This window comes from Salvelinus fontinalis, chromosome 19 (genome assembly GCF_029448725.1).
Source record: "Salvelinus fontinalis isolate EN_2023a chromosome 19, ASM2944872v1, whole genome shotgun sequence".
Classification (NCBI taxonomy): domain Eukaryota; kingdom Metazoa; phylum Chordata; class Actinopteri; order Salmoniformes; family Salmonidae; genus Salvelinus; species Salvelinus fontinalis.
This window is the reverse complement of record NC_074683.1, coordinates 48,930,416-48,943,892: the sequence shown is the minus strand read 5'-3', so window position 1 is coordinate 48,943,892 and position 13,477 is coordinate 48,930,416. Positions and strand designations below refer to the sequence as shown.

General features: G+C 41.6%; 1 protein-coding gene across 1 annotated transcript in view; it reads left to right on the top strand.

The window, feature by feature from the left end:
• The window catches only part of LOC129816900 (OX-2 membrane glycoprotein-like), a 31,035-nt gene that overhangs the window by 1,390 nt on the left and 16,168 nt on the right, over window positions 1–13,477 (top strand). The window contains exons 2-5 of the mRNA XM_055871871.1: window positions 532–586; window positions 724–799; window positions 991–1,311; window positions 4,497–4,826. Coding sequence (XP_055727846.1) covers window positions 727–799; window positions 991–1,311; window positions 4,497–4,826 — 724 coding nt within the window. The 5' untranslated portion in view covers window positions 532–586; window positions 724–726. The remainder of the gene's footprint in view (window positions 1–531; window positions 587–723; window positions 800–990; window positions 1,312–4,496; window positions 4,827–13,477) is intronic.

Sequence of the window (13,477 nt, the reverse complement as noted above, 5' to 3'; positions counted from 1 at the left end):
TCAAGTGTTTTTAGCATTTTTTCATCTCCCTGTACCACTGAACCTCTTCCTGCCGAATATGATAGTGGGGGCGCAGCCCAACGTTTTTAAAGCACTGGTCTAAGTGTTCATAGGATAACAGGTTATTTTTCACAATAACTATTTCAAAGCTGTCAAGTGGCCTAATCTTATTCAAGAAAGTGAAGCGACTGCATTTTACTACACAGCTCTTTCCATTTTAGGCAAAACTCAAAACAGTCTTTTGTTTTTCTTTGAGGTGGGCTAGGCTTTATTCAATTGGATATTTCGAAAGCAAATGCTGGGTTCATGATCATTTATTCTCAATGGACTCAATTGTAGCCTCGGTAGAGCATGGCAACCATTGAATCAAAGGAAAGGCTTGTGTGTAATGGGCGTGGCTGATCCCTTGATGATGGAATGATGCCCTGCATTTTGCCTTAAAATGTCTAAGTTAACTGATCCTATATCTGCACTTCAAAGGCAGATTTCAATACGGGCTTAACCCAAATTCATGTGTGTCATCTTTCCTAGGAGACAGAGCGTAAGATGAGACTCCTATAAACCACTCAAGAAGCGTGTTCATACCGTAAGTTGAAGTCTTTTGGATGATGGCACAGACAGAGGTTATTTGGAACTATTTTAGTTAATGAGTGACTTACCCTGGTCTTGGAGAGCTTTGAACTTTGACCCCAGTCCAATGCCTCTCTACTCTGCCCAATGCAGACTATGATGTGTGAGTCCTCCCTGATGCGATGCCTGCAGCTGTGTGTGTCCCTACTGATGGTGGTCAGACTGCAGTGTGAGTGGACATAGCACTAGACATATTGACAAATTGTTATTTTTATTAGGAAGTTCACATATATTGTAGCAATGCACGTTTCCACCAACCAATATGTTGTATACAGTGCTAGACATTTTACATGCCACAAGTGCATGAGTTGTTTGACTGATCTGCGATCCCTGTTGACCCCTCCCCTATCCGTGTCCCAGGCAAGGTAACGGCTCGTGAGCGCGTGGAGGCCCCAGTGGAGCTCCCCTTCACTCTGTCCTGCATGGTGTCCAAGGGGCATGGGGACAGCCTGAAACAGGTGCGCTGGCTGGATGTCCAGAACAAGACTCTGTTGACCTACGAGCCCAGCCAGAAGGACAGCGTGAGCGGCCAGCAGCATGTAGAGCTGGCCCCCTCCCCCAAGGACACCTCAGCCATCACCATCCGCAGGGTGGGCTTCAGAGACGAGGGCTGCTACACATGCATTTTTGACCTGTACCCCTCGGGATCGCAGGAGGGACACACCTGCCTCACCGTCACATGTAAGTAGAGGAGACCGTTCAGATTGACTCTGCCATTGCGGTGTCACTCTTTGATAGTAGTCTAAGGCTCACACCTGAGTATATGATTATATGCCAATCATTGTTTCATCATTTTCACTTTCCTGTGTGTCTCTTTCCTGCCCTCCTTCCCTCCCTCCTTCTGAATCGGTGATCTTAGGAGTTAATATGCCAACTGAGAGGAACAGAAAGAAAGGACTGAATGTTCTGGTCAGCGGCTTGGGCACTCTGATAAAGTTTAAGAGGAGCCTGTTATTGTTTCTGATTAAAATGTAAACTATTTTCTGCACATCCTTTTGTTTGGTGCCCTACATTGTTCTCAGTGGACTCTCAGTGCATGCTACCTATCTGGAGATTAGAAAAACGAATCACACGCCTTTCCCTATTCACTCCTCTTTTGATTAACCTCTACCAGGGTTCCCAAACTGGCGGGTGATTTTATTTCATTGTTGGACATGACTGAAAACACCAACATGCAACATTTTCTCCAGCGTGCCAGTGGCTATCATGCCCACTGAAGTCTGTTACAACGACGAACTGCAGTCAGGAAAAGACCCTTGCGAGGTCGACGAGCATGCAGATGAGCTTCCCTGAGCCGGTCTCAGAAAGTTTGTGCAGAAATGGTTTGGTTTTGCACACCCGCCATTTCATCAGCTGTCTGGGTGGCTGGTCTCAGACAATCCCGCAGGTGTAGAAGCTGGATGTGGAGGTCCTGGCCTGGTTACACGTGGTCTGCGGTTGGGAGGCCGGTTGTATGTACTGCTAAATTCTCTAAAATGACATTGGAGGCAGCTTATGGTAGAGAAATGAACATGCAAAGGCTCTGGTGGACATTCCTGCAGTCAGCATGCCAATTGCACGCTCCTTCAAAACTTGAGACATCTGTGGCATTCTGTTGTGTGACAAATCTGCACATTTTACAGTGGCCTTTTATTGTCCCCGGCACAAGGTGTACCTGTGTAATGATCATGCTGTTTAATCAGCATCTTGATATGCCACACCTGTTAGGTGGATGGATTATTTTGACAAAGGAGAAATCAAATTCTATTTGTCACATGCGCCCAATAAAACGGGTGTAGACTTTTCCGTGAAATCCTTAAGATCCCTTTACCAAAAATGCAGTTCAAGAAATAGAGTTAAAAGTTCTCTAGGATAGGGGGCAGCATTTTCACGTTTGGATGAAAAGCATACCCACATTCAACTGCCAGCTACTCATCCCCAGAAGATAAAATATGCATATTGTTAGTAGATTTGGATAGAAAACACTCTGAAGTTTCTAAAAACGGTTAAAAACGGTTAAAACTGAATCATGTCTGTGAGTATAACATATTTTGAGGTCACTCTGTTCAATGGATTTTCATTGGGAATACAGATTTCTAATTGACCTTCTTGCAGTTCCTACCGCTTCCACTGGATGTCAACAGTCTTTAGAAATTGGTTGAGGGTTTTTCCTTTGTGTAATGAAGAAGTACGGCCATTTTGAATCAGGGTCACTTGTTGTGTACTGTTAGAGGCGCATGACCAGAAGGCTAGCTACAGTTTGTTTTAATCCTGTATTGAACACAGATCATCCCGTCTTCAATTTTATTGATTATTTACGTTAAATACCTAAAGTTGTATTACAAAAGTAGTTTGAAATGTTTTGGCAAAGTTTACAGGTAACTTTTGAGATATTTTGTAGTCATGTTTCACGAGTTGGAACCAGTGTTTTTCTGGATCAAACGCGCCAAATAAATGGAAATTTTGGATATATATCGACGGAATTAATCGAACAAAAGGACCATTTGTGATGTTTATGGGACATATTGGAGTGCCAACAACAGAAGCTCGTCAAAGGTTGGGCATGAATTATATTTTTATTTCTGCGTTTTGTGTCGCGCCTGCAGTGCTGAAATATGCTTCTCTCTCTGTTTACTATGGTGCTATCCTCAGATAATAGCATCGTTTTCTTTCGCCGAAAAGCCTATTTGAATTCTGACATGTTGGCTGGATTCACAACCAGTGTAGCTTTAATTTTGTATCTTTCATGTGTGAATTATTAATGAAAGTTTGATTTTTATAGTAATTTATTTGAATATGGCGCTCTGCATTTTCTCTGGCTTTTGGCCAAGTGAGACAGTAGCGTCCCGCCTAAACTCTGATTTTTTGACATAAATATGAACTTTACCGAACACAACATACATGTATTGTGTAACATGAAGTCCTATGAGTGTCATCTGATGAAGATCATCAAAGGTTAGTGATTCATTTTATCTCTATTTCTGCTTTTTGTTACTCCTCTTTTGGGCTGGAAAAATGGCTGTGTTTTTCCTGTGGCTGTGTTTTTCTGTACTGACCTAACATAATCGTTTTGGTGTGCTTTCTCTGTAAATCCTTTTTGAAATCAGACATGTTGGCTGGATTCACAACAAGTGTAGCATTAATTTGGTGTCTTTCATGAAAGTTTGATTTTTATAGTAATTATTTGAATTTGGCGCTCTGCAATTTTACTGACTTTTGGTCAAGTGGGACGTTAGCGTCCCACATATCCCAGAGAAGTTAAGAAAATATTTACTAAATAAAAAGTAACCAATAAAATAACAATAATGAGGCTATATACAGGGGGTACCGGTACAGAGTCAATTTGTGGGTGTACAGGTTAGTCGAGGTCATTTGTACATGTAGGTGGGGGTAAAGTGACTATACATATATAATAAATGCTCACTAACATGGGTGTAAAAAATAAATAAAAATTGTGCACAAAATTTGAGCGAATTAAGCTTTATGGGAAATTTCTGTAATCTTTTATTTCAGCTCATGAAACATAGGATCAACACTTTAAATGATGAATTTATATTTTTGTTCAGTGTAGTTTATGATCCCTGTTCTATACTATAGAGATGGCAAGACTCCCATCCCCATGTGTTTTGTTTTATGTTCCCATGTCAGCATTTTAAATAGAAGCTGTAGGAGCATACTCATGTGTTATTGATGGGTCCTGTGTGGTTACTGACCACTGGCTGAGGGGAGGGGATGCTCATGCTGACAGAAACAGCTGTTGCAGACAGAAAGCTAGATGCACAGATAGCATACCATAGTGTGTGTGTGTGTACTCGTCTGTCTGTCTCTCTGTCTGTGTGTCTGCCTTTTTCAGCCTGTGTTAGCATGTTCTTTCCTCTCTCCTCCAGCCCGTGTGACTACAGAGGGTAACAAGACAGCGGTGAGTGGTAAGGCGGCAGCCCTGTCTTGCTCCTATGGCCTGCCAGAGAAGGTACAGCAAGTGCTTTGGAGACATACAGCAAAGCAGCGGGATTCAAGCGCAGTAGCCTCCTATGCCAAATACAGCGACCCCATGATCGAGCCACCCTACCAGGAGAGGGCCAGGCTGACCCCCTCCCTCTCCCACAGCCAGCTGTCCATCAGACCGGTCATCATCCAGGATGAGGGCTGCTACACCTGCGAGTACCACACCTACCCAGAGGGCACCAAGAGCGCTACCGTCTGCCTCACTGTCTTTGGTAGGGTTAAATTAAACATCCTCCTCACTGTCTATAGTAATGAGAGTAATCTATAGTAATGATAATAGATTATAATGCCAGCATACCTACCTTCAGGTGCTTGTGTTTTACACTGTGCTGTATGGGTGTAACTCAGAGTGTGAGCCTGAGTAGTGCATGATGTTTGAATCCCCAGCATGATAGTTAATGATACAGACCTGACTGTGCTGAACGAACCAGACTGGTGAATGCTCTTTCACTCCGTAGAGTACAGTAATATACTGTGCAGACCCTAAGGTGAGGAATAATATGATATGCTGCTATTGTGTTTGGCTGATGGTGGTCAATGTACTCTGAAATATTAGATTACAGCAGTGGAATGTTTTTGTTTGCTTTTGCATAGTTTCACCTAGTGAAGAGGGGGAGATAATTTGATGTGGGTGTGAATGTATGTGTGTTCATGGGCTCTGACCTCTGTGTCCACTGACAGCATTCACAGTCTTAAATGATGGAAACTATAGTAGTGACAGTGAAAGAGGCAGTACAACAATATGCAGCTCCTCCTAGTTTGATTACTGCTGCTACAGTATGCTATAGCACAGAGGTGCTCCCTGAACAGCCGTATATTATATATGTGGGTTGGGACTGGGCAGGTCAGGAGTACTGCACCTGCAGTCAGCTCTGAAGGGATCGAGGTAGAAAGGAGTGTCTCTACACACTGCTTTTCCTGACATGGGAATGGCTGAGATGGAGAGGTACAGTCTGTAGGGCTGTGTAATTAATGGATGTTGCTGGTAATGACTCTTCAGTGATGAGGTTCAGATGGGATTACATCCAAGTGGGTTATTTCCCTGATTTACTGTAAAAAGCATGAGACCCATGCACAAGTACGCGTGCATGCACATACAGTACAGACACACATTGTTCATTTCCGTGTCAAATCAGTGTTTGATTATGATTAGTTTTCTGTCTGTTTGAAGTTGTGGTGTTTGTGTGATTAAGTGAAACAGAAACCCAGGCTGGTGGTGTGTCTGCCTGAGGGAGCACTGCCAGAGAGTTTACATTAGCACTGAAGAATGGATCTATTAAAGGGAGAGGGGGGTGTAAAGTGTGACACCCAAAGTCATGACTGTATTACTGTTTCACGCAGACAGTGATCCCTACTGTCTCATCAACCCTCCCTCTCTCGCGGCTTTCACCTTTCTATCTCTCCTTTTCCCTTTTTCACTCACTCACTCTCCGTCTTTTCCCTTTCAGCCCAGTCAAACAGCAAGGCTTTTGTCTCAAATGGAACTGCCAACGATTCCAGCAGAAAAGCGTGAGAGATGCCGGAGATAACAATTTTCTTGCACTTTCTTCACCACTGTCAACTCACTTTCTCTCTCACACTCTCTCTACTTCTATCGCTGTCTCTGTTGCTGTCTCTACTTCTGTTGCTCTCTGTCTCTCTCTCGCTCATTAATGTACTGTATGAAATCACAGTGCAATGTTCCGTTGTTTGAATTCCTCTAGGGTTTGCCCCACCTCTACCACAGATCTTCTCCAGGTTGTTGTTTCATATGATTAAGTGTAGAAATGCCTGTGAAGACACTGCTGCTGTCAGGGCCAAATATCTGTGGCCAATTCCATTGAATAACATTCCTTCCACAGCTCTGAGGACACAACATTTTAAACACAGGCGATGTGTTGCTTATGGAGCTCAAGTACACGCGTACAATGCATTTGAAAAGTATTTAGACCCCCTCACTTTTTCCACATTTCGTTACGTTACAGCCTTATTCTAAAATGGATTTTTGTTTCCATAAGTATTCAGAGCCTTTGCTATGAGACTCGAAATTGAGCTCAGGTGCATCCTGTTTCCATTGATCATCCTTGAGATGTTGCTACAACTTGATTGGAGTCCAGCTGTGGTAAATTCAATTGATTGGACATGATTTGGAAAGGCACACACCGGTCTGTATAAGGTCCCACAGTTGACAGTGCATGTCAGAGCAAAAACCAAGCCATGAGGTTGAAGGAATTGTCCATAGAGCGCCGAGACAGGATTGTGTCGAGGCACAGATCTGGGAAAGCGTACCAAAACATTTCTGCAGCATTTGTATTTATTAGGGATCCCAATTAGCTACTGCTCTTCCTGGGGTCCAAACGCATTACAGCACTTACATTACATATAAAACAAAAGATACAACAGTACATCATATAACATTATTACACCACTACATATCTACAATACAAAATGTTTAATACCACCATACAACAATTTCACAATGTATGCGTATGCATGTCTCCTCACAATCCCCTTTTGTTCCATAAGGTGTATTTTTATCTGTTTAAAAAAAATCTGATTCTACTGCTTGCATCACTTACCTGATGTGGAATAGAGTTCATTCAGCTTGTCAATAGCTCTTACAAAAACAAGTAGTGATGAAGTCAATCTCTCTTCCACTTTGAGCCATGAGAGATTGACATGCATGTCATTAATGTTCACTTTCCGTGTACTTTTAAGGGCCAGCAGTGCTGTCCTGTGAGCAACTGCAATTTTCCTAAGTCCCTCTTTGTGGCACATGCCCAAACTACTGAACAGTAGTCTAGGTGTGACAAAACTAGGGCTTGTAGGATTTGCCTTGTTGATAGTATTGTTAAGAAGGCAGAGCAGCACTTTATTATGGACATACTTCTCCCCATTTTAGCTACTGTTGTATCAATGTGTTATGACAGTTTACAATCCATGGTTACTCCAAGCAGTTTAGTCACCTCAACTTGCAAAATTCATTATGAGATGTAGTTGTGGTTTAGGGTTTAGTGAATGATTTGTCCCAAATACAATGCTTTTAGTTTTGGAAATATTTACGACTAACTTATTCCTTGCTACACATTCCGAAACTAACTGCAGCACTTTAAGTGTTGCAGTCATTTCAGTTGCTGTAGTAGCTGACGTGTATAGTGTTGAGTCATCCGCATACATAGACATGTCGGTAGTAAATATTGAAAAATCTAAGGGGCCTGAACAGCTACCCTGGGGAATTCCTGATTCTACCTGGATTATGTTTGAGAGGCTTCAATTAAAGAACACCCTCTGTGTTCTGTTAGACAAGTAACTATTTATCCACATTATAGCAGGGGGTGTAAAGCCATAACTAGTTTTTCCAGCAGCAGACTATGATCGATAATGTCTGCTGTCTGCTGAAAAGCTGCACTGAAGTCTAACAAGACAGCCCCCACAATCATTTTATCATCAATTTCTCCATCAGTCATTTGTGTTGTGCTTGTTGAGTGTCCTTCCCTATAAGCTTCCTGAAAGTCTGTTGTCAATTAGTTTACTGTGAAATAGGATTATATCTGGTCAAACACCATTTTTCCCCCGAAGTTCACTAAGGGTTAGTAACAGGCTAATTGGTTGGCTATTTGAGCCAGTAAATGGGGCTTTACTCTTCTTGGGTTGTGTAATGACTTTAGCTTCCATCCAGGCTTGAGGCACACACTTTTTAGTAGGTTTAAATTGGAGATGTGGCAATATCGTCCGATATTATCCTCAGTAATTTTCTATCCAGATTGTCAGACCCTGGTGGCTTGTCTTTGTTGAGGAACACCAAAATGTACAGTTGATTTGTCAGAGGACAAACCATTCACAGAGACAAACTGATATCTTTCCGACAGATAAGATCTAAACCAGGCCATTACTTGTTCATGTAGACCAATTTGGGTTTCCAATTTCTCCAAAAGAATGTGGTGATCGACGGTATCAAAGGCAGCACTAAGGTCTAGTAGCACGAGGACAGATGCAGAGCCTCGGTCTGATGCCATTAAAAAGTAATTTACCACCTTCACAAGTGCAGTCTCAGTGCTGTGATGGGATCTAAAACCAGACTGAAGCATTTTGTATACATTGTTTTTCTTCAGGAAGGCAGTGAGTTGCTGCGCAACAGCTTTTTCTACAATTTTTGAGAGCAATGGAAGATTCAATATAGGCCGATTTTTTTTTTTTTTTTTTTTTTTTTTTTTTTTTTTTTTTTTTTTTTTTTTTTTAAATATTTTCTGGGTCAAGTTTTGGTGTTTTCAAGAGAGGCTTTATTACTGCCACTTTTAGTGAGTTTGGTATGTTCAACATAGGGCCAAGCACATGAAGCAGCTCTTTAAGTAGTTTAGGCGGAATAGGGTCCAGTATGCAGCTTGAAGGTTTAGAGGCCATGATTATTTTCATCATTGTGTCAAGAGATATAGTACTAAAACACTTAAGTGTCTCTCTTGATCCTAGGTCCTGGCAGAGTTGGGCAGACTCAGGACAGCTGAGCTTTGGAGGAATACGCAGATTTAAAGAGGAGTCCGTAATTTGCTTTCTAATGATCATGATCTTTTCCTCAAAGAAGTTCATGAATTTATTACTGCTGAAGTGAAAGCCATCCTCACTTGGGGAATGCTGCTTTTAGTTAGCTTTGCGACAGTATCAAAAATAAATTTAGGATTCTTATTTTCCTCAATTAAGTTTGAAGAATAGGATGATCGAGGAGCAGTGAGGGCTCTTCGATACTGCACGGTACTGTCTTTCCAAGCTAGTCGGAAGACTTCCAGTTTGGTGTGGCGCCATTTCCATTCCAATTTTCTGGAAGCTTGCTTCAGAACTCGGGTATTTTCTGTATACCAGGGAGCTAGTTTCTTATGGTAATTGTTTTTAGGGGTGCAACTGCATCTAAGGTATTGCGCAAGGTTAAATTGAGTTCCTCAGGTAGGTGGTTAATTGATTTTTGTCCTCTGACGTCCTTGGGTAGGCAGAATGAGTCTGGAAGGGCATCAAGGAATCTTTGTGTTGTCTGAGAATTTATAGCACAACTTTTGATACTCCTTGGTTGGGGTCTGAGCAGATTATTTGTTGCGATTGCAAACATAATAAAATGGTGGTCTGATATTCCAGGATTATGAGGAAAAACATTAAGATCTACAACATTTATTCCATGGGACAAAACTAGGTCCAGAGTATGACTGTGGCAGTGAGTAGGTCCAGAGACATGTTGGACAAAACCCACTGAGTCGATGATGGCTCCGAAAGCCTTTTGTGGACTTTTCCATGTGAATATTAAAATCACCTAAAATTAGAATATTATCTGCTATGACTACAAGGTCCAATAGGAACTCAGTGAGGAACGCTGTATATGGCCCAGGAGGCCTGTAAACAGTAGCTATAAAAAGTGATTGAGTAGGCTGCATAGATTTAATGACTAGAAGTTCAAAAGACGAAAACGTCATTTTTTGGGGTGGTAAATTGAAATTTGCTATCATAAATGTTAGCAACACCTCCGCCTTTGCGCGATGCACGGGTGATATGGTCACTAGTGTAACCAGGAGGTGAGGCCTCATTCAACACAGTAAATTCATCAGGCTTAAGCCATGTTTGTCAGGCCAATCACATCAATATTATGATCAGTGATTAGTTCATTGACTATAACTGCCTTTGAAGTGAGGGATCTAACATTAAGTAGCCCTATTTTGAGATGTGAGGTATCACGATCTATTTCAATAATGGCAGAAATGGAGGAGGTCTTTATCCTAGTGAGATTGCTAAGGCGAACACCGCCATATTTAGTTTTGCCCCACCTAGGTCGAGGCACAGACACAGTCTCAATGGGGATAGCTGAGCTGACTACACTGACTACGCTAGTGGCAGACTCTACTAGGCTGGCAGACTGGCTAATGCTAGATAAACTAATATCATCAACCATGTGTAGTTAACTTGTGATTTATGATTGAATATTTTTTATAAGATAAGTTTAATGCTAGCTAGGAACTTACCTTGGCTTCTTACTGCATTCGCGTAACAGGCAGGCTCCTCGTGGAGTACAATGAGAGGCAGGTGGTTAGAGCGTTGGACTAGTTAACTGTAAGGTTGCAAGTTTGAATCCCGGAGCTGACAAGGTCAAATTCTGTCGTTCTGTCCCTGAACAGGCAGTTAACCCACTGTTCCTAGGCCGTCATTGAAAATAAGAATGTGTTCTTAACTTCTTTGTGCTGCAAGCTCGAAGCCGGGCACAATCTGACAACAACCACTTCAAGTGCAGGGCGCGAAATTCAAAATATTTTTTTTTGAAATCTTTCACACATTAACAAGTCCAATACAGCATATGAAAGATAAACATCTTGTGAATCCAGCCAACACGTCCGATTTTTAAAATGTTTTACAGCGAAAACACCACATATATTTATGTTAGCTCACCACCAAATACAAAAAAGGACAGACATTTTTCACAGCACAGGTAGCATGCACAAAGCCAACCTAACTAACCAAGGACCAACCAAACTAACCAATAAACAACTTCATCAGATGACAGTCTTATAACATGTTATATAATAAATCTATGTTTTGTTCGAAAAATGTGCATATTTGAGGTATAAATTAGTTTTACATTGCAGCTACCATCACAGCTACCGTCACAAATAGGACCGAAGCAGCCAGAGTAATTACAGACACCAACGTCAAATACCTAAATACTCACCATAAAACATTTCTGAAAAATCGATGGTGTATAGCAAATTAAAGACAAACATCTTGTGAATCCAGCCAATATTTCTGATTTTTTTTAAAGTGTTTTACAGCGAAAACACAATATAGCATTATATTAGCTTACTACAATAGCCTACCATACTACCGCATTCATTCATCAAGGCACGTTAGCGATAGCAATAGGCACGTTAGCGATAGCGAATAAACCAGCAAAAGATATATAATGTTTGACTAACCTTGATAAGCTTCATCAGATGACAGTCCTATAACATCAGGTTAAACATACACTTATGTTTTGTTCGAAAATGTGCATATTTAGAGCTGAAATCAGTGGTTATACATTGTGCTAACGTAGCATCTTTTTCCCAGAATGTGCGGATATTTTTATGGCACTCAACTATTCTGACCAAATAACTATACATAAACGTTACTAAAAAATACATGTTGTATAGGAAATGATAGATACACTAGTTCTTAATGCAATCGGCGTGTTAGAATTCTAAAAATAACTTCATTACGACATCCAGTAGGTATAGCGAGAGAGTACCCAACATCTGGGCGCAAACGACTATTTCACATGTTCGACAGATGTATGAAATAGCATCATAAAATGGGTCCTACTTTTGACGATCTTTCATCAGAATGTTGTACAAGGGGTCCTTTGTCGGGAACAATCGTTGTTTGGATTTAGAATGTCCTCTTCTCCAGTCAATTAGCACGAAAAGCTAGCAAAGTGGCGCGAAGCTCTCCTTCCTGAACAAAGGCACACAACGCAACACGCCTAACGTCCCGAAAAAATTTCAATAATCTAATAAAACTATATTGAAAAAACATACTTTACGACGATATTGTCACATGTATCAAATAAAATCGAAGCCGGAGATATTAGTCGTCTATAACGACAGCTGTACAGAAGGCAAAACCAGGTCCCTTCACGCGCTCTCCAGAAAACAGGAAACTGGTGACACGTCATACAAAGAGCTTTTGTTCGACCCCAGATCAAGTTATACACTCAATTTCTTATCTCACTGCCTGTCGACATCTAGTGGAAGACGTAGGAAGTGCATGTATACTGATATATATCAAGGACATTTATAGGCAGGCCCTAGAACAGAGCATCGATTTCAGATTTTCCACTTCCTGTCAGGAAGTTTGCTGCAAAATGAGTTCTGTTTTACTCACAGATATAATTCAAACGGTTTTAGAAACTAGAGAGTGTTTTCTATCCAATAGTAATAATAATATGCATATTGTACGAGCAAGAATTGAGTACGAGGCCATTTGAAATGGGCACCTTTTATCCGGCTACTCAATACTGCCCCTGCAGCCCAAACAGGTTAACTGACTGACTTGACTAGTTAAATAAAGGTGTAAAAAAAAAAAATTTGCCATTCCGATTAATCAGTCGACCTCTAGTCTGGGAGCAAGACATCTGTGTCCGTGACGGGGCTGGTATTCTTTTTGTAATCCGTGATTCACTGCCACATATGTCTCGTGTTTGAGCCGTTGAATTGTGACTCTTTGTCTCTATACTGGCACTTTGCTTGTTTAATTGCCTTGCGGAGGGAATATTTGCACTGTTTTGTATTTGGTTGTGTTTCCGGTCGCCTTGTCATGATTAAAAGTGGTGGTTCGCGCGAATGCTGCCATCAAGCCACAGTTTATGGTTAGGGAAGGTTTTAATGGTCAGAGATGGAACGACGTCTCCGATGCACTTGCTAATAAACTCGCTCACCGAGTCAGCGTATACGTCAATGTTATTGTTTGAGGCTATCTGGAACATATCCAAGTCCACGTGATCGAAGCAATCTTGAGGCGTGGAATCCGATTGGTCAGACCAGCGTTGTATTGACCTGTGCATGGGCGTTTCCTGTTTTAGTTTCTGTCTATAGGCTGTAGGTTTTTGTTTCTGTCGGCATGATGCGTGAAGAAATCGGGTGGCTGTACCGACGCTGACAACATATCCTGTGTGAGCCATGTTTCCGTGAAACAGAGAACGTTACAATCTCTGTTTCTCTGGAAGGCAACTCGTGCAACACGTCCACGTTGTTATCTAGAGATTTTACATTGGCCAGTAATATGCTCGGAAGTGGTGGATGGTGTGCTCGCCTTCTGAGTCTGACCAGTAGGCCGCTCCATCTGCCTCTTCTGCGGCGACCGCATTGTTTTTGCTCGGCCT